General features: G+C 27.7%; 1 protein-coding gene across 1 annotated transcript; it reads right to left on the bottom strand.

Moving 5' to 3' along the window:
- Nucleotides 1–10,963: 10,963 nt before the first annotated feature.
- Nucleotides 10,964–12,827, bottom strand: LOC108479461 (heavy metal-associated isoprenylated plant protein 7-like). Its single transcript, XM_017782078.2, has 5 exons — nt 12,570–12,827; nt 12,240–12,483; nt 11,937–12,142; nt 11,750–11,837; nt 10,964–11,657 (listed from the first exon to the last, which is right to left on the bottom strand). Exons 1-5 carry the CDS (start codon nt 12,576–12,578, stop codon nt 11,185–11,187), a joined length of 1,020 nt encoding a protein of 339 aa, XP_017637567.1. The 5' UTR covers nt 12,579–12,827; the 3' UTR covers nt 10,964–11,184.
- Between the last annotated feature and the right edge of the window lie 8,480 nt (nt 12,828–21,307).

The following is a 21,307-nucleotide window of genomic DNA, read 5'->3' as shown; positions in this document are numbered from 1 at the left end:
TGTGCAATTAGTTGGAAAGCCACTTTGCAAACTAAATTCGCTTTGTCTACCACTGAAGCTGAGTACATGGCGATTACTGAGGCTTGTAAAGAAGCTATTTGGGTGAAGGGACTCTTTAGTGAACTCAATGAAGACCTTCAAATCATCAGCACAGTATTCTGTGACAATCAGAGTGCCATCTTTCTTACAAAAGATCAAATGTTTCATGAGAGAACAAAACACATTGATGTTCGGTATTTGTTCGTGATATTATTGCTCGTGGTGATAATTGTTGTGAGCAAAATTAGTACTCATGAAAATCCTGCAGATATGATGACTAAGTCACTTCCTATAACGAAGTTTGAGCATTGCTTAGACTTGATTGGTGTTCATTGTTGAAGTTAAATCCTTAAGGGGTTTTATGGAAGAGGTGGAGAATTTATTCATTAAAAGTTCGCGATGAAGAACTTGTTCATTGAGAATTTGTGTCAAGGTGGAGATTGTTAGAATTAAGTGACCCGAATTCTTATTTAAATAAAATACGATGGAAAATAAAATAAAAGTAAAATCCATATAGAACTAGACTTCTTTTATTTTATTTTATTTTAGAATAAGGTTTTTTAAACCTTATTAAACTCCATCTATTTTATATTGATTAGGATAAGATGTTTCAATCCTACTAGAATATGACTTTACAAGCCTATAAATAGACATAGTCTATTCCTCTTATATTGATTCAAATTTTTGACATAGTGAATTTTCTTCTCCTTTGCCTGTGATTTTTTCCCGAAAGGGTTTCCACGTAAAATTTGTGTGTTCTTTATTTTATTATTTTATTTTATTTTATTTTTCACATATTAAAATACTATATGAATTATGTTATGAGAACATAAATAATGGAAATTATTTTTTGTGTCTTGTAAATTTCATAAATTTTATCATTCTTTAACTCTACTTTTAAATATTTAAATTCACGTTTAATAGAAATTATTTAGAAAGGAAAAGAAAAAGAGGTGCAAATTAAGAGGAAATCATGATCGGGTGGGTATTTTAGACACATTGAGTTATTTGGGTGGAGAAATTATAGGCAGATTCCATTCTTTTTTTTTCCGAATATTGCTAGTCATATTGAATAAAATTCAGCCTATGTTTGCTCATTGTGAGCAATCGCCAACTATAGACAAGGACCTTTCCATTTTTTTCTCCTCAATTACCTTTTTATTTTAAATCCCAAATTTAATTCAATCGATTTTGTAAATTTACATACTCTTTTTAAAGATTGACCATCCGAGAAAATTATCCCATCTTCAATTTCCAAAATTCTGGCTGGATTTAAATCTTTGTTTAAAAATCACATTTATGTTTTATTTATGAATAATATTCCTTAGATTGTTTAAATATTTGAAGCATAATAAAAAGAGTGATTGAATTTCAATAAAAGCCAAAAAAAAAAAATTTGAGATAAGATAAGATAGGGTTGGGTACGTAAAGGAAAACCCTTGTAGTTAGGAAGGATAGAATATGCATATAATTATGGTTGGATCTAATTATTTTGCAGAAGCAGATATAAAAAAGGTAATGGAGATTCATGGGATGGCCTTACAGTCTTAATAGGAAAACCCATCACTTGAGCCTTTTTTAGAAGAAAAGAGTGTTGGCACAACTCTGGGCATTGACAAATTGAATTAAAGCTTCAAGGCAATGCATGTGCTGATAACATCATCGTAGCCACCATGCATGCATGGTTGTTACCAATCTCTTTCTATTACCAAAATACACATCCAATCATTTATGTTTCTTTTTCCTTTAAAAAAGAATATTTAATAAATTTACAAGTCGGTTTAGTTTCAAAAATATCACATCCATACTTGATTTTGACCTAACTCAATCTTAAGCTCATCTCTTTTTTTTCCTTTTTTCTTTTTTCAAATATTTGAAATTTTATAATTTAGTAAAAATAATTTATTTATTATTTAAATTAAATTCCGCCTCGTAAGCCAGCCACTCACATGATATTCAATATTTGTTAAAATATATCTTTTTAATTACAACTTAATTTAATTTTTAAAAATAAAATTTATAATTTTCCAATAATACTATTAGAAGAAATCAGCTGCTTAATTCTAAAAGGTGAAAACTTTTTTAATACATCAAAATCAAATAAAAGAAATGCAGTACAGCTTTTCAACAAAGGAACCCACGTTCATAAGTTTAAGAGAAAATCACTTTAATCATCAAAATTGTCAGTTTTGAGGATTTGGTGTTTACTTAAATTATTTGGATACTTTGTCTATTAATTCAGTCTTTTCCTTTATTATCTTTTATTACAAATGTAATATTTCCTACAAGAAATCATGATTACGTTGCAGAGTTAAACAAGTAAAGGAGGACAACCATTGCCCATCAATCTCCATAAATAGCTTCATTATTGCTTACCAGATACAACCAATTTAATTGAACGCCTGAGTTCAGTTATTGTTGTTTCTGAATGTTTAGTGTATTAAATAAATTTCCTGTTTATAGTAAAAAAACACACACACACAACTTTTTCTTATAAAATGTGAAATCTAATATATAAATATAAAATAAAATTCAGCCAACATAATAGATAAAAAATAAAAAAGAATTAAATAAAATCTATACATCTTTTTATTTTTTATATAATAATAAATTTTGAAAAAAATATATATATATATATATCATATTTTCACTTTTTTTAACTTTACCGTTTCAACCGAAATCATATTTAATTTTTACAATATTATAAATGAAATGTAATTTAATTAAAATAAATCTGACTATTAAAATTTCAAAAATTCGTCATTACTATTTAGGAAAACATGTTCTTTCTTTTATACAGAAAAGAAACTATATCCATAAATATATACCATCACACAGAAAGAGGAAATGAGTAGTTCGTTATTTACTTATATTTTTTATATTTTTATTGGTTTTTAAATTTAAATTTTATATTTATTATGAATTATTTTACATGCTTAAAAATTAAATTGCATTTTATTAAATTTTAATTGATTTAATTTTTAATAATTTATCAGACAAGTTTATTGTTATATCAAGGCATTGCACCATCATTGGTACATTCCCAAAAGGTGTAACTCAAAGTTTGGCCTAAGTATTATTTGTTATAGGTTTTGGTCCAACTTTTTAATTTTATTTATATAATGGTAAACTATTGTGATAGCCACTCAATTATTAGTTTTTTTTTGTTATTCAATTATAAAAAGTAACAAAATTATCATTTAACTATTCGACTTTTTCTTCTTCTTTTTTGTCACTAGTCGTTAAATAACTAATAGAAAGATAACATGATAACTTTTAAAATTAGCATAATAAGAATTTTAACCCTTAAAATTTATGCATTGCATCAATTTAGTATTGATTCTAAAGAATTTAACCTTCAACATTTGCACATGTGTAACTTGGTCCTTGTATAGTTTTGCTAATCTTTGTGACCCTTTCACCTAAAAAGCTCAAAAAATTAAATTTATCAATTTAATTTTATTGAAAAAATACAAAAAATAGAAACACTCAAAAACCTAGTATCATAATTTTCACATTTTCCATTCTTTTCTCTTGATAGTCCAATTCTTCACTGTTGGATCGAGAATTGACAACTGAGATAACTCGATCTTTGCTGGTTCACTATTCACCAATTTCATAAGATTCACACTTGAATTGCTCGATGTCGATTCAATTGAGTTGCTCTTGTTATTTTCATCATTATTATTATTATTTCCAAAGAACACAGAAAGTCTCATCACTCGTTGAATTAATCCACAATTAAAAAGAAAATGAAAGTGTCTTTGAAATCAACTTTGGAAACTAGAGTTGCAATAAGCTCAATAGGGTCCAAGGAATGGAAAGTTGATTGACCGGGGACCTTAGATTTTGAATAGAACCATTAATGATTTTGTGTTATCGATTGCTGGAGTCGATATCAAATGATAGATTTTGTTTGTAAATAGGAGCGATTATAGTGCTGCCACTTCGTCCTTTGGCGACGTCCCTATGTTTGACTGCATGGAAAAATGAAGAACTAATAAAAGAAATGACATTTTTTTATAAAAAAAAATACTCAATTCAATTATTTGAAAATAAAAAGCACACATTTTGTAAGTCAATGGTGATTAGCTCAAGTTAACAAAAAATGAGTTAATTGTCATTGAAAGATATTAAGTTGTCTGACTATTTGAAGTATAAGGAAAGTAATGTATTTGGGGATTATCTAGTTTATCAATAAAGAGATTTAAAGAAAAACAATTATTTTATTTCTGATTTACACATTGTATATTGAAATATATTTTCATAAAATAAGGTAAAGTATAATGATGAAGGCTATTTTTTTTAAATAAGACTAAACTAATGCAACTATTATATCAATTTTAGAAGTTGTCATGTCATTTTCCTATTAATCATTTAATGACTAGCAACAAAAAAAAAATTTGAATAGTTAGATAACCAACAAAAAAAAACTTACAAATAGCTAGGTGATTATGAGTCCCTTTAAACAATGACAATTTTAAGTAATGAAAACACGACACATATTACCAACGGTGGACACTATGATTTCAAAAAAAAAAAAAACACGAGACATGTTCTTTTATTAAATATATACAAACTCTTTTATCAAATATGTATAAATTTTAAAGATAAAAGTATAAATCCATATATAAATATAATCTAATATATATAATTTATAAAATTGGTAGAATTCTTTTTAAAATATTATTAAATTAATTTTCTTTCTGTTAGGATCGACCCGATTAAGCAACGAATAAGAAAAAATAACGAAATAAATTGAGAAATTGAACACACAAATTTAACGTGGAAAAACCCCTCTAAAGAGAATAAAAAACCACGGGTAAAAATAATTTTACTATAATGGCAAAAGAACGAAGAGTACAAAAGATGGAGATAAAGATTAAACCCTGAAAACCCGAAAACAAAGAACTCTCAAAACGTAAACACAAAATTTTCTAAATGTGTTATGAGTTCTAATATCTAATAGGTGTTATATTTTTAATGTTGTAAAGAACCTATTTATAGGCTAAATTCATAGGTCAAATAATAATAAAATAATCTAAACTAATCAGTGTTTGATTGAAACAAGTAAATAGAGTTTAACTGAAATATTATTTTTCAAATTTAACTGAAAATAAGAGTCGTATTTAACACTTTTATTAAATTATTTTAAATTAAAATTATTTTAATATCTCTCACCTCATTTAATAATCTAGAAAAATTAAAAATTTCAAAAATAATTAAAATAACAATCCAAAATTTTAGATTAATAACCCATCCCATAGCCACACCCATCTGCCCAATACCGTTGCACGACGATCATCCTACTTGCCCAATCGTTGTGTGTTGCTCCAACACAGCCTAGGTTTGCTTTGCGCAACTCCAGTCATTTGCGTGACGCACAGCCTCAAGCCGCCACTTCACCATTCGCGCCTCTCGCACAACTGACAGTCGAAGATACCTTGGATCCGTTGTCTAAAGTCTAAACCATGTGGAATCCGCTATGCTCAGCCGCGTGATTTTGATGCAACCACTGACCTGCAAGTGTCCCTTTGAATCCAACCAACAGCCCCATGATTTTTTTAAATGCATATTTTTAGATTATCTATACTTCTATTTAAACCTCCTATTCATTCAAGTAATATCACAAATTAATCGGATATTAATTGATTAAAAAATAATTAATTAGTTATTTCTATTAAATGATTATTAATTTTAATTTAATACTTTTTTAATTTAATATATTAACTTATTCAAAATTTTTCATAAATTAAAATATTTTATTTTAATTATGTACATATTACATATATGTTGTTGTTATTATTATTATTAGTTTTAAACTATACGATTTATTATTTATTGAATATTATTTTTAACGCATGTACGTATTTTAAATATATGATTTCTACACGTATACGCATATAATAATATTTTTATTATTTCACAATTAAGGGTGTAGTACTATTTGTAGTAGGGGTCCTTATATATCATATTAAAATTGAAATATGATTGACAAAAAAAAAGTCATGTGGTGGTGGATATTCACTAATTGAAATTCTCAATATTTTAAAAATAAAAAGTTTAATTATCAAAATTGAGTATACTTTGAATTAAGTTAAATATGTATAATTTGATTATTATATTTTACAAAAATTAAAATATTAAATTCAATTTATATGCGCCAACTAAACAAAGATTAATCGATAAGTTGATTCAATAATTTGATTAACTTCTCAGTCCTCGTAAAAATAAAAAAATAAATTCTGAAAAAATAAATTAAAAAAATAAACTTCAATTATTTTTACAAATTAAAGAGGTATTAATTTGATGGAGTTTATAAATGAAATGAATTTTAAGTTGAAAAAAGTAATGGTTTGAATCCTCGATTTGGTAGCTAGAAATAACGGAAAGAGTGTATGTTGGAAGGAAATAGAAGTTTCCCTAGGAGCCATTGCTCATCGGAAATTGAAGTGGTATTTCCAACAAATTAGACTTCAACCAATGCAATTCCAATTTTTTGATTGAAATAATTTGTTGCAAAAAGTGCCAAATAATAATGATATTCTACTATATTTTATTTTAATATTAATTTTATTATAAGTTATTATCGAATCTATTTTTTATACAATATGTTTAGAACTATACATAATTTCTCCCCAATTCTTAAATAGAAAGATAATGCATTTCTATACACTTAAACCCACATCCTCCTTCACTAATAATAATATTAATGCCAATCGAATCAAGATTCAATCAACCATCTTTTTAATAATTAATCGAATTTTATTTTATTTTTAAATTACCATTATAGTCACAATTTTTGTTAAAAGGAGAAACTATAGTCACAATCACGCGTATATAATTACAATTATGATTAATTAGTATAATACACAAATTATATTATAATTGCAATAATCTATAATTATTTAGTGATATGTAAGATATTTTAAACTTCTCAAAAGTGTAAAAGAAGAATTTATGTTGGAATTTTTGGAAGGATATGTTGTCAAGAAAAACATCTATGATTCTTGAATATGAAGAATATTTAAAAATTTTATTATAATCATTATATTCATAAAACTATGACTATTATTTGAAATAGTAATTACAATGGATCAATAAATGATTCATAATCAGAATATATCTGTAAGAGTTAAAATAAAATAAATCTGAACTAAGAATCTACAAGTGGTTTATATAAGAAAAATCTCAAACTTGATATTTCAATATTCCCAACCTCAACTTTACCATTAAGTTAAGGTCACATTACTTTTTTGTTAATATATTTACTCATTTTTATTAATTTAATACATTAAGCTAAATTTGGTGAGTGTTTTTAAAACATATATTAGTAAAATCACCTATATTATTAAGTTTTCAATTGAATTGATGTTATGAGTTAATCAATTATCAATTCATTTATAAAAAATTTAATGTCATTATTTTTTAAAAAGTGTGAATATTATTATGAAAATGTACTTGCTTCTATTCTTTTATCTTTTCAGATAAAATCTTTAAAAGAATAATCAACTTTATTATTTCAACCAAAACCTTACTAGTTTTTGTATATATATTTTTATAAATACATATTTAAAAAAAAACTTGACTCATATAATAAGTGTTCCATAGTCTAGTTTTGATAAAAATTGGTTGAGATTAAGTTAAAAAGTACATGTAAATTTTGGTCCAATTTGTAATATTATATATGAAATTTTATTTTGTATAATTTTAATACGAGAATGTTAGTTTGATTAAATTTTCAAAAACAATTGATACTTTATATAACATCATTTTATGTTTACATATTGCATATAAAAATAATTATATTTGACTAATAACAAAATAAATTGATATATATTTTAAAATGTATGTAATTGAATCAAAATAAAAAATATATATACACCTATTTAAAATAAAATCAAAATTTCATACGTATTATTATACCAAATCAAAATTTATATATAAAATTAAATATCTAAACTTAAAATTTATATAAACTTTTAATATTTATCCCATAGTTTAATATATCTCCCTTAAAAGTTTGATCCAATCATTCTCTCACTCCATCAAGTAGAATAATGAAAATCCTACGTGAAAAATAAGTCGACATTAAATTTGGTGTGTTTGGTGAAGTTTTATAAAATTTAATCGTTTGTAATTTTGAACTACTTTTATGAGCGTATTATATTTTTATTTAATATATTTTTAAAAATATGAAATAAAATAAATAGATAAATAATTACTTATAATTTAATATTAAATAAAAATTGAATATTGAAACGAATTAAGCAAATACAAGTAACTTCGGTAGACGTTAATTTTGGCAGTGTGTTAGTGTAGCCAAAGATAGCAGGCATTTCACGCATCTAATTTCACTTCTTAGAAAAATAAAAATAAAAAATAAAAGAGGAAAAAGCGTTACGGAAAAAGTGCCCGCGCCCTCTTGCCCACGTCACTTTTGATAACTCCTCCTGCCAACTGATGGGGTCCACCAAAACATATTCTAAAGCTTTTATTATTATTATTCTAAAGTTATTGAAGTAAGTTACACAAATATAATTAGCATTAATTAATTAATTTATTTCTTATTTACTTCTGGCTTCAAGACACTCAGAATTTATATTTTCTTGCATGAATAATACAGATACTAAGTGATATTTAATTTTAATATATTAATACAAATAAAATATATATATTTAAAATTATCATACAATATTCTGAAAAGACCAAAAGGTTAATTATTTAGAAAAAAACCATTATTTTTAAAATATTGTTTATTTAGATTATATTCTATATACATTTAAAAATATATAATATTAAGGCGAGGATAACGAAGACAAAATTGAACATGTATCACACAAGAGTCAAATTAGTTAAGCGATAAATTAATTACAATTGATAATTTGAGTCATTCATGTTAGTTATTTGCGGCAAGGAGAATAATTTTTTTTTTATAATGATGAAAACATTTTTTCTTAATTGAATAGGTGCAATATTTGTACGGCAGTTCTACTCATCCTTCCTAAGTTGAATTTTAAATTTATATTAATTCTATTTTTGTTTTATGTATAATTATTTTAATAAATATGTATTAAATAAGAATTTTCTTATATTATTACACTCGTAACTAAATAAGTGACATATATTTTTAAAAGTTAAAATATGCTATAAATCTCTATATTTTTCATAAATTTAAAATTTAATCTATATACTTTTATTTTTAGGAATTTATTCCTTTACTTTTGAGATTTCAAAATACAAATCTAATTGTTAACATTGTTATTTTTTTGTTTATTTGGTTAGTATGACATTTTGAAATAAAAAAATTCACTCGGTAACAATATAACTAAAAATGATGTTGTAATGAACCTAAATTTATGATTTGACATTTTGAAATAAAAAAATTCACTTGGTAACAATTTAACTAAGAAATGATATAATGAACCTAAATTTAACAAAATAATTTCAACACAATTGAACTTAAATTTCGTAGTCTGAAAAGTAAAGACTAAATTTCTAGAAATAAAAGTACAATGACTAATTTTCAAATTAAAGAAGAGTATAAAACTTATGACATATTTAAAATTTTTACAAAAGTGATATTCTTTTATTATTTTAACAAATGAGTTAGCGACTTAAATCATGATATGAAATTCAATCAAATATTTTATATTACTATAAATTCCTACATAATATATTTTCCTTCACATATAATCTATAGTTATCTATAATCTCCTTATATTAAATTAGAAAACCATATTAGAACATAAATAATCACAAGTTGATGAGGTTTTGCAGTTTCTCAAGTCATCGTATTAATGCTCAAAAAATCAATATGTTTTGCTCCAGTGTAGTGGAAGAGAATCTAAGTAATAGATTAAGCAGGCCGGTTACTGGACTTTTAGAAGGTTCAAGAGCTGGGATCGTATTTAGGAGTTCCGTTTATTTCACAAAAGAGTTACTAACTCTACTTTGTAGTTTGTGGTTGAGAAGGTTCGATCCAAATTATGTAATTGGGATGCGAAACAACTCTCTTTGGCAGGAAGATTCACCATTGCACGGTTGATTCTTCTCTTTATCATGAATTATTTCATACAGTTAATGCGAATTTTGAAAATAGTGTCCGAGGAGATCGAACGATATTAGAATGATAAAACGTACAGTTGTTCTTTTTAACACAATGCTTATAATTATTTATTGTCTTTTCATAATTCATAAATAGGAAGATAATGTGCTTCAATACACTCGAACCCATGTTCTCCTGCATTGTCAACAATGTCCAGATCAATTGAGCTGAAACTCAATCAACAATTGTAACTTTATAAAGTTATACTAAAAAATATACTTACAATGTTATATTAACATCCATAATGTATTTTTTTCAAATTATAGTTCTTGAAGGAGGAAGATCAAAATTTTTAAATGGAAGTAATTAGTTATTTTTAAAATAAATGACAATTTTTCAATGAAAATACATTTTCTTTTTAAAATTTTATATAAATATTCAAATAGATGTTATACAAAATTTATAAAACAAAAATACAAAAATCATCTTTTTAACTTGTCATTTAAATCATTGCATTAAAATAAAAAAATTACCAAAATCAATAATACTTTTAATTAAAATTCTATCTCACACCTGTAAAAATTATATATTTAGAATATAAATTTATTTTAAAATTAATATATAATAAATATTGAAATATATGATTTAAATTAATAATACCACATGAAACATATTATATTAAAAATTAAATTAAATTTAAAAATAAAATTTAAAAACATAAATAAATAGTATTAAAACCGAAATTTCTGATCAAAATACTATTCATTTGGATATTGGAATTTGTTTTATTTTGAATTTATGATTGTGTATAGTACATGTTTCTTCTACTATGCAAATTGGGACATCAGGGGAAAAATAAAACCAGTTTGAAAAATATTTTAAAATTTACAGCTTATGATTTATGATATTATTATTTAATAAAGAGAAAGTACATTAACAAAATTCTACAGATTTATCTGTAGATTATACCATTTTTTTTTTTTTTAATATTACAGCCATTAGGCAAAGCTTACACAGTACAGAGAAGGATAGGCTGAAGAACAAGACGACTCAGTGTTCCTTTTTATCCCTACAATTCCCTTCAATTCTTCCAGTTTTTACATTACAGTGCAAGCATTAGGGTTCTCATCACTGAAGATCTGAGGCGGATATGCGTAAAACTCGGTGGCATACCTTGGCGGGTAGTAATAGTATTCATTCTTCTTCACTTCCACCGCCACTTTCGTCTCCTCCGTCGAACCTTCAGCCGCCGCTTCTGCGGCAGCTGCCTTGGCTTCCGTGCTTTGATCACCTTCCTCTTTTTTGTCTTTGTTGTCTTCTTCACCACCGGCTTCTTTCTTTACTTCCTCACCGCCTTCTTTTTCCTCTCCTTTTTTCTCTTCCTTGTTGCCATCTTTCGCTTTTTCTTTTTCTTCTCCTTCTTTCTTGTCGGTCTCCGTCGCCTCTTCCTTCACTATCAGCGCGTGCTTCCCGGTTCTCTTATAAACGTACGCCACCAGCTTCGGTGGTTCGAACACTCCTTTCACCGTCACCTCTGAACTCTTCAGATCTGGTTCGGCTGATTCCACCCCTGAGAACACATTTTTCAGATATCAGCTTCCGGATTATAGTGTAAATTATGATTATGGGTTTAGTTGAGATTGGCTTCGTAAATGAACCAACCTTTCATTCTTTGAATACGTTTTTTTATTTCCTGAGCACAAGCTTCACAATGCATGTGAACTTTTAGCACCACCGTGATCGGCGCCGGCTGCACAATTCACATAAAAAGAAAAACAAGTCCGAACATCGTCAGATTCCGACATGACAAAATGTAGATTTTTTAAGCGATTAACGAAAAGAGACTGACCTTTTCTATCTTCGCTTCAGGCTTAGGTTTCTCTTTTTCTTCAGGCTGTTTCTCCTCTGGCGACGGTGGTTTCGGAACCGGTGAAAGGAGCTCCACTTTCCGGTGGCTCTTCCTTTGAACTCTCTCAAGAACTTCCAAAGGATCAGCTTTCTCTCCTTTCACCACCACCTTATTACTCTTGCAATCAGTCAGTACATCTTCAACCCCTACAAATCCAACAACAAAAAAAAACCATTAATTTCATCAAAAACGTAAATCAAAAGAACAGAACCAAGGTTGGTTTCTTATGTCAACGTTAAAAACCTTGAAAGCCCTTGAGGCACCGGCGAACTTTCCGAGCACACCCTTCACAATGCATGTAAACCTTCAAGATAATCTCTTGCGGTGTAGGCGGCGGGGGCGGCGGCGTTTCTTCCTTGGGTTTTTCAGCTTTCCTTTCCTCAACTGGCTTCTCAGCCTGCTTTACTTCCTCTTCATCTCCTTTCTTTCCATCTTTTTCAGATACTTGCTCTTCCGTTTTCTTCTCGTCTGCAGGTTTCTTCTCTTCCTGTTAAATAAATAAACAAATTGAATTAAACCCAGTAAAGACGTATCAAAACTTAAAGATGATGAAGAATGTTTAAAGATCATCACCTCCCCCATTGATAAGAGCTTGTTTGTTTTTCTCTAGTGTTTTCTCTCTCTGAACAGATTTGGAGTTGGGTTTTTTGTTTTTTTCCCTTTTTTGGGTTCTTCACAGAGGCTACTAAGTAACACTTAAAACTATACGAACTGTCAAGAACATCAGATCTGTGAAACTAAATAGAGGGAAGGGGGGAGATGGGGATTTTATCATCATCATCATCATCATCATCATAAAAGGATGGATTGTAAGAATATACCAACATATGAGCCATGATAACATGACGTGGCTGTTTCTGAAAGGCCACGTGTTTTTGAGCATGGATGAGGTTGAGACAAATGGTAGCTCAAGAATGCTACTTACTTTTTTCCTCGTTAAAAGATTGAAGCCTCGAATTTTCTTTTATTTAAAAAAAAAAAAGAAAGAAAGAAAGAAAAGAAATGAATGGAAATCACCTATAATCCATTCTTAGATTTAAGGTTTATTATTGCATACAACATTTATGTTGGTATATCCGGAAAATGATCACGATTAAAAGACAAAATCACAAAATTGAATTTAAGGGATTACAAAAATCTTCCATAATTCTATCCAGCATTTATGTTGATACTTGCCTCCTTGGTTTGTATTAATCTTCTAACTCTTTGGAATAAGATTATATTGGTTGCTTCACTTGCAATTTATTTATTTGGTACTATAAACAAGGGTGGATATTAGAAGGGCGTAGTCCCAAAACTGATAATTTTGTTTTACAATTTTTTTAATATTTGTAATAATATACGCTTGCCATAAAATTTTTAAAAAATATTGGTTTATATGTTAAAAAGTCCTTAAAAAATTAATTAAGTTTCGGTATTAAATTTGCGTCTATTTAAGTTCTTGTTGTTAACTAAAATAATCAATTAAGCAGTTTTTTTATTAACCATTTTGACCGTTAAAATAAATTATAAACTAATTAGATGGTGACACGTGGTAATTTTTTATTTAATGGATCAAATTTTTTCCTTAAAATATTAAAAATATAAAAAGTTATTAATACCATATGATTGGTTCATCTATTTATTTTAACGGTTTCATCATTGATCATATTAACTTTTAATAAAAGTCTTTATTGATTAGTTTAATTAACATCAAGGGCTTTAATAGGTGTGAATTTAATATAATGGCTGAATTGATTTTTTTACAAGTTCTTGAAGACTTTCTTCCGAAAATATTTAATTATTAATAAATTAGTTTAAAAATCGAATCGAAGGTTATAGTTATAACTTAAATATTTATTTTACTTTTAAAAAACATTTATTTAATGATAATTAAATGGAGAATCCATTCGATTATCTACCTTATACTCTTAGAAAATACGTAACATTTTATTAAAAGATAAAATTATAAAATGAAATTCAGATACAGTCCATTATCATATAACCTTAAATAAAATATCCACTTTACTTGAAATGTAAATCACATATTTACTATTTTATTTGCGGTTGATTTTTAATGAATTTATCAAATATATATATATACATATAAAGCTAAGTGGAAATAGCATTGTCAATGACGTTTTATTCTTTTTATATGTAAAAATAATAGGATGTGGACTGGTAATTAGAGACGTATTCAGATTTTTCTCACTGTTTTTCCAGAAACCACATTATCTCGTAGATAGGTTTCCACTTTTTAAAGAAAAATTTTAATTTGAAGTGAAAGATAATTAGGGATCCATAACAATCAAATTAGATGTCGTCCTCAGCTTTATAATTACACAACATATATTACATTAAATTCCAACAAAATAAAATCTAGACTATGATTTGTAGCTCCTCTTCATTATTTATTTATATTAAATTATAGAGTAAAAAATTTAAAAATTAAAATATATTCTAATTCTTAATACATTTTGTACATTTAGAATTTAACTTCTCTTATTTTAAAAATATTGTCCACTACTTTTTAAATTTAATAATTTAGATTCAATTATTACCATGGTTAAAATTCTTCAATTAAATTCACTTGTATGACATTTTAAAATTTTCTTTTAAAAAAATTACTTGATAGTCATGTAACAATAAAAATAAAGTTAAAAATATTTATTAGGATTTTTTCTTAAAATGCTCGTTCGAATCGTTAGGATAATTTTTTTCTTACTAGAATTTTATTGTTTTTAAGAAAAATTGATGTTAGCATGTTAACAACATTAACTATTTAGACTAATGAATCACATTATAAAAATAGATGGACTAAACTATGTCAAAAATTGAAGTATTTAGATTAAATATCAAGCTTTAACATAATCTAGAGGTTATGATGTAAGGAAAAAACGACACAAAGTTAAAATAAATAAGAAGCCACATGTCAATCTCTAAGACTATTATGATATTCAAATTATATATAACCACGTAATGTTTTAACAAAAAAATTAATTATATAAACTATTTTAACTAACTAATAAAATTATAAAAATATAGGAACAAATATGTATAAAAATATATAAATTAAATTTTAAATTTAAGTATATTAGAGACTAAAATTGAAATTGAAAATTTTTATTGTAAATGCAAGAAAAGAATGAAAGAAAAAGAAAAATAGTTGGATGTGCCACGTGCAAATAATAATGATTTTGTTGGTATATTGGATAATTAGATTTTTATTTTTATTTTTTATGAATTATAAGAAGAGGTAAAATTCTTGAAGCAATGCGAATAAGTTGAAAATATAAACGTTTGGCTTACATTTAGTAAACTGAGTTAATTATTTCAACTCTACTGAATGAAAAATAAGACCAGAAAGAGTGAGAGGAATATTGTTGACTCCAAATAAAGGATTTGACAATTGTTGGCTCTGATTCATAAGATGAGAAAAGAGCTGCCTGTGTTAATATGTGGACCGCAATGCCACATGCTTCCGATTTATTAGATTTTGATACCATGATTAGAATTAAATGTTAAATCTTTGATTAAATTATTAATTTAGTCACTTTTATTTATCTTAGATTATATTTTAATTACTTATGTTTGAAATGTTACGTTATCGTTTTCTTACAAAATGATCACTCTGCCATTAAGATCTGTTAACTCCAAACGACAATCCGACATGACAGTTAAAATGGGTTTTAGATGCCAATGTGAATGTCCAGCCAAGTAAATTAATTGATTTTTAATTAAATAAATTAAATTTTTTAAATTAATTAAAGGATATGTTAATTTGGTTTCCCGAAATAATCAAAACCAATGCATTCGATTAATCATTGAACTAGAAAAAAAGAACCCTTGGTCTCATTTTTCCTTTTAATTTTTGTTTCCATTTTGACTGAAAAAACCATCTATTTTCATAGTCATCTTTGTTGAATCGAAATAGTAGAAATTAAATTGAGTGCTCCATCAATAAGTTGGATTTTTTTATTCAAAATGGAAGAATAAAGGATCGATTCAATGGAGAGTCCAGACATGAATTATAATAAGTAATGAGTTTTTTTTTCTTTACCTAGGTTTTGGGTTTAGATATTATGATTTTTTTTTTGCAAAAAGGTGATTCATCTTTTCATGTTTTTCTGTAGATGTGACAAACAAAAAATACATGCTTTATTTTTGTTTATTTGTATATTGTGGGCAACCACAATAGCAAGCATGTATAGAGGTTGTGTGTCCATTTCTTCTTCCTTGTCATTATGCTATTCTCTTCTCTTCTCTGATAGTAACAAAAAAACTCAATTGTTGCTTCTTTTTAAAGAAGAGAAAATTGGGTTTTAGGGTAAAATTATTATTCTATTTTCATAAAAAAAATCTAACTTTTCTCATCCCAGTTAGACATCTACATTACTATTTAAAACCCATTTTAATTGTCATGTCAGACTGTCATTTAGGAGTTAAAAGATCTTAACAACAGGATGACCATTTTGTAATAGAACAATAACATAAATGACTAAAACGTAACTTGAGGCAAACAAAAATGACTATTTTTACATATTATCCTAAATCCTTATATTGTTTGATATTTAATTAAATGATCATGGATAAAGTTTGATTTGAAAAAAAAAAAAAACACTTTCATCATTAGGAAAGGATGCTACTGTCTTCAAAACATGCCAAAAAGGAATATGTTTATTTTACATTAATGATGAACAAGTAGTTATTTTAAACGGGTAATCTGGAAAAGTGATTTAAGATTTTTTGTATTGGGTTTTCAATCATATTGATGATAAAGCACGAAAAAATAATTATATATATATATCTATATATATCCAAATAATCAAAGTTAATATGTTAATAGGAAAGTTTAGGGTTGGGAAATATCCTTTATAAATGAACCACTTTGTAGTTGCGATGATTTGAAGCAAAAACAAGTTCTGATTAGAGCAATGACCAAAATCACATGGGTTGCTTGATGTTTAATCATTTATCATTTGAGTTAACATTGCATGCTAAGTCATTTGGGGACATGAACGAAACATATGTTTCATATTTAATCACATTTTTATGTTACAACTTTTCAAATCTCCATCTGGAACATCGAAGCAAAACACATCCATCGTGGCAAATATGATGATCTATCCTTCTCAAAAAGGGGTCCTACTGTTTCAACGACCAACCCACATTCCATGAGCCACTGAAATTTTTCCTGTGTTTTCTTTCTGTATGAGTGTATCAAATTCCACCCAACCAAACGCCACCATTACTCCCTTTTTACTCCTCTCTTTACTAGAAGTTTCCCGGCAACTAATTTCCTTCTCAAGGCAGCACACTGTAATATAATATGCTTAAATGGTTTAAAAGCCACGTGGCATATGACTTGTCTATTCTTTGACCCTCAACTCTTGACACCTGGCAAAAATACATGTCGCGCCTTTCGGCATGTTCAACATCACCAAACAATATCTAGTATCCTGACGTGTAATAGGAACCTCATTTGTGAGGTGTGAAATATAAATAAAATGATGATATTTTTTCGCAAAAAACTTGGTAATTGGTTACAAGTCATTACAAATAATATGAAAGAATCTGTAAACCGTAATATGTGTGAGGGATTAGGGTTTGGTGGATGTGTTTGGTTTTTAACATTTTCTACTAAATATAAGTATGAGTTGGGATGATCTGAGCCAGGAGAAGAAAAATAAAAAACCCTGGAAAACCATTCGAGTAGAACTTAATCTTATGCTTTGAGCTATCAAAGGCAATGGGCCTGAGTTTTTGAGCTAAAGAGACCCACTAGAAGGCTAGAAGCCATTCATATAATCTTCTTCGGTCCCATTCAAATAGAGCTTCCCAAAAACAGAAGTGGGGTTGAAACCTTAATGGCAAACATCACTCCATACGATTAAACGTCACAACAGATAATTTTTGTGGTGGTTGATTTCAGGATTTAAAGTGCCCCTCCATTCATATCTCTTTTCTTGTCAATCAACCAACTTTTCTTCTTTTAATCTTTTTTCCAATCTTTTTATCTATAATCTGTTCAAAGATCAAATTATATTTTTATCCATTCATATATGTTTGAGACGTTGATAAATGGAAATGATTGATTAATGAGTAAAGATGGGATCGGCAAAGTTGTATAGTTGGATCGATGTGTGATCCACAATAAGGGGCTGAGTGATTCCATTATTTCCCTCCTTGAATCCGGAACATGGCCAAAAATATAGAACCCGTCCAATGGAAAGTTGAAGCTTTCCAACTTTTGAAAATGCCAGAAAACAAGTTCATATTGGATAACAATAACTTCCAAAACATATGCAAAGAAGTTTCAATCCTTTTCAAGAACAAATCGACAATCGCGAGGCATCCAACCATATGTCTGTAATGAAATTATCGTAAAAAATACAACGAAAGTGGACATCTGGTGTTTCTTTTTTGTCACAGTTCATTCCTTTGTCTGATATTAAAACAGGAGTATGAGATTTGGGATATGCAGGAGAAAGATCAAACACAGCCACATGAAATTAATCCAAAATTCATAGAGAAGGGTTTTGGTTGATGATAATGGACGTACTAATCATATGATGTAAAGGAGGCTCAAGTGACCATCGTTGTCTGTGAAAAGCATGACACATGATGGTAAAATTATTTGATTGGCCATGCATGTGATGATGTTTTGGTGGTGCCCACTTTGGTAGGAAATAGAATCTTACTGGTACAGCAATACCAGATTCGATGATTTTGGTTGAAATAAGGGGTGTTCATCCGATATCTCTATCTGAGTATAAAGATATGACTTCGAATATATTGACTACCAACATTATCTTATATGTATGGTCCAACCATGAATAAAAGTATTTTTATTATTAACTAGACCTTAACAACCCCAGGGTGAAATCAATTATTTCGAGCTCAAAGACATATGATTATTCAATGGGATTATGATAAATTATGATTTCACAAAAAAGAAAAAGGAAAAAAAGCAGGAGCAAGAGGTCTAAACATAACGTATACATGACAGATCAAGACCAAAGTTTGGAATGTAGACGGTGGCCTGCAGGTAAGGACGGCCTAAAAGGAGCTGATCCACGGGTTTCCACCCGGTCAATAGCCCAAGACAACCCATATAACCAAGGGACCCATTTGCATTTGCAAAATAATATTGGCCCAGAGTGAACCAAGTCAGAGTAGATCGGCATTGAACTTTGAACCCATGTCAATTAACCGTTTGAAAAAAGTTTTAATTACTGTTTCAATCAAGTATTAATAGAAAGATAAGTGATATTTTAATTTCGTTAATATTATTATATTATAATTAAAATATATGAAAATAATTTATTGTAACTCATATTAATATATGTTTGCAAAATTAATAAAAGCAGTTGATTTTATCATATAAAGTAAATATATTATATGATATAAATATAAATTTAATAATTAAATAAATTAAATATTAAATTTTTATTATATAATTTTTAATGAACAAAATATTATTAGCGTAAATATATTTTAAATTATTATTTAATATAAAATAATTTAAATATTTTTATTATTTAATATAAATATAATTTTAATTATTTTTTTGAAAGGAAAAGATATTATATTGGTAAAAGTGCGATTACAATAACATGTAGTATAACTAGGGGTGAGCATTCGATCGAATCGAATTGAAAATTTTAAGTTAGTCGAATTTTGAATCTTATTTTATCATCTTAACTTAATTTTAAGTTTTCTCGAATCGAGTCGAGTGAGATGGAATTAGAATCGAATCGAATATATTTGTTCGAGTTAAATTTTTTTTAAAAAAAATGATTTTAGTGTTGTTTATTTTATGTAATTTTTCAAAAAATATTTTTCATATAACAAAAATTGAAGTAAATAAGTGAATAAATAAGTGAGTAAATAACTAAAAATAATTAAGAAGAAGAAGAAGGAATGAGGGTTTATTTTAGGGTTTTTTGAGAAAAATAAATTTTAAGAAATAGAGAGAAGGAGAAAAATAATTTGGGGTTTGGAATTTGCTTGGGGTTTGATTTGGGGGAGGAATTGGGATTTGGAAAAATAAATCTTTGGAACTTGGGCAGACGGCTTGGGGAAATGGAAAATATAAAATGTTTGGGATAAGGGGAAATTGGGTTTAAGTAAAAGCCTAAAATTTAAAAAAATTTAAAAAAATATAGTTTATATTCGGTTTATTCGAATTATTTGAGTTATTCGAATTCGAAAATTCAACTTGACTCGAACTCGAACTCGAAATTAAAAAAATTAAGTTGATTCGATTAATTCGATTAATTCGATTAACTCGATTCGAATAATTCGAAATTCGATTTTTTTTTTTTTGAATCGAATCGAATTTTGCTCATCCCTAAGTATAACACAGAACAAACTGGCAAGACGACTCCAAAAAAACAAAAAAAAATCAAGGCAAAGCTTAAAATCATCTGGTAAGTACTCGAATTAGAAAGACGTAAAACAAAACAATGGAGCTTCCAAGCATTCTCTTCAATTGCAAATTGATGCTCAAAGCAACATTATGGATTTCTAAATATAAGAAGGGAATCCACTGTAACACCCCTAACCCGTTTCCATTGTCGAAAAAAGGTTACAGAGTATTACTTAAAAATACAAAACATTTTTACAGATCAAACATATAATTTACTATTCTTTTTACGAGATTTAGTATAATGTCTTTTAATTGGACCCTCTAGGCTTAATACAAGAATTAAAATCGAATCGGAACTAATTTGAAACCTCATAAAATTTTTCACAAAATTCACAAAATTTCAATATGAACAGTACTACACACGCCCGTGTGGTCAGGCCGTGTGGTCGCATACACCTATGTGACTCAAGACATGCCCGTGTCCTTTGCCCGTGTAACTCTCTGTTTATGATGTCATTAACAAATTAAGGGCACACGGCCAAGACACACGCCTGTGTGCTTAGGCCGTGTGGTAAATTAATTTCCCAAAAATAGCTACAGATTTTACACGGCCAGGACACACGCCCATGTTCCAAGACTGTGTCCTTCACACGGCCGTGTCTCAGCCCGTGTGGCCAAGTATGAGCATTTTGTTTTGCTAACTTAAGGTATAGGGGACACACGGCCAGATCACATGCTCATGTACTTAGACCGTGTGTCACACACGGCCTAGGCACACGCCCGTATGTCTTACCCGTTTGGACAAAATAAGACCAGTTCCTAGCCCCATTTTTCACCCCAATCTTAACCATTTTCTTGTACAAAAATTCACATACATTTACCAACCGAATCGAACCAATTTCCACCATTCAATTTGATATATTTCTATCTCCAAACATACATTTAGACTTACTTTTACATA

The sequence above is a fragment of the Gossypium arboreum genome, chromosome 12, assembly GCF_025698485.1.
Source record: "Gossypium arboreum isolate Shixiya-1 chromosome 12, ASM2569848v2, whole genome shotgun sequence".
In the NCBI taxonomy this organism is placed as follows: Eukaryota; Viridiplantae; Streptophyta; class Magnoliopsida; order Malvales; family Malvaceae; genus Gossypium; species Gossypium arboreum.
The sequence above is the reverse complement of the archived record's forward strand: the minus strand, read 5'-3'. Positions and strand labels throughout refer to the sequence as shown.

What these genes read in the sequence shown, in the direction of transcription:
- LOC108479461 (XM_017782078.2), bottom strand. An exon ending in GTGCCTCAAGGGCTTTCAAG is followed by an intron (nt 12,143 to 12,239) that starts GTTTTTAACGTT and finishes TTGGATTTGTAG; the next exon opens with GGGTTGAAGATGTACTGACT. An exon ending in ACGTATTCAAAGAATGAAAG is followed by an intron (nt 11,658 to 11,749) that starts GTTGGTTCATTT and finishes ATGTGTTCTCAG; the next exon opens with GGGTGGAATCAGCCGAACCA.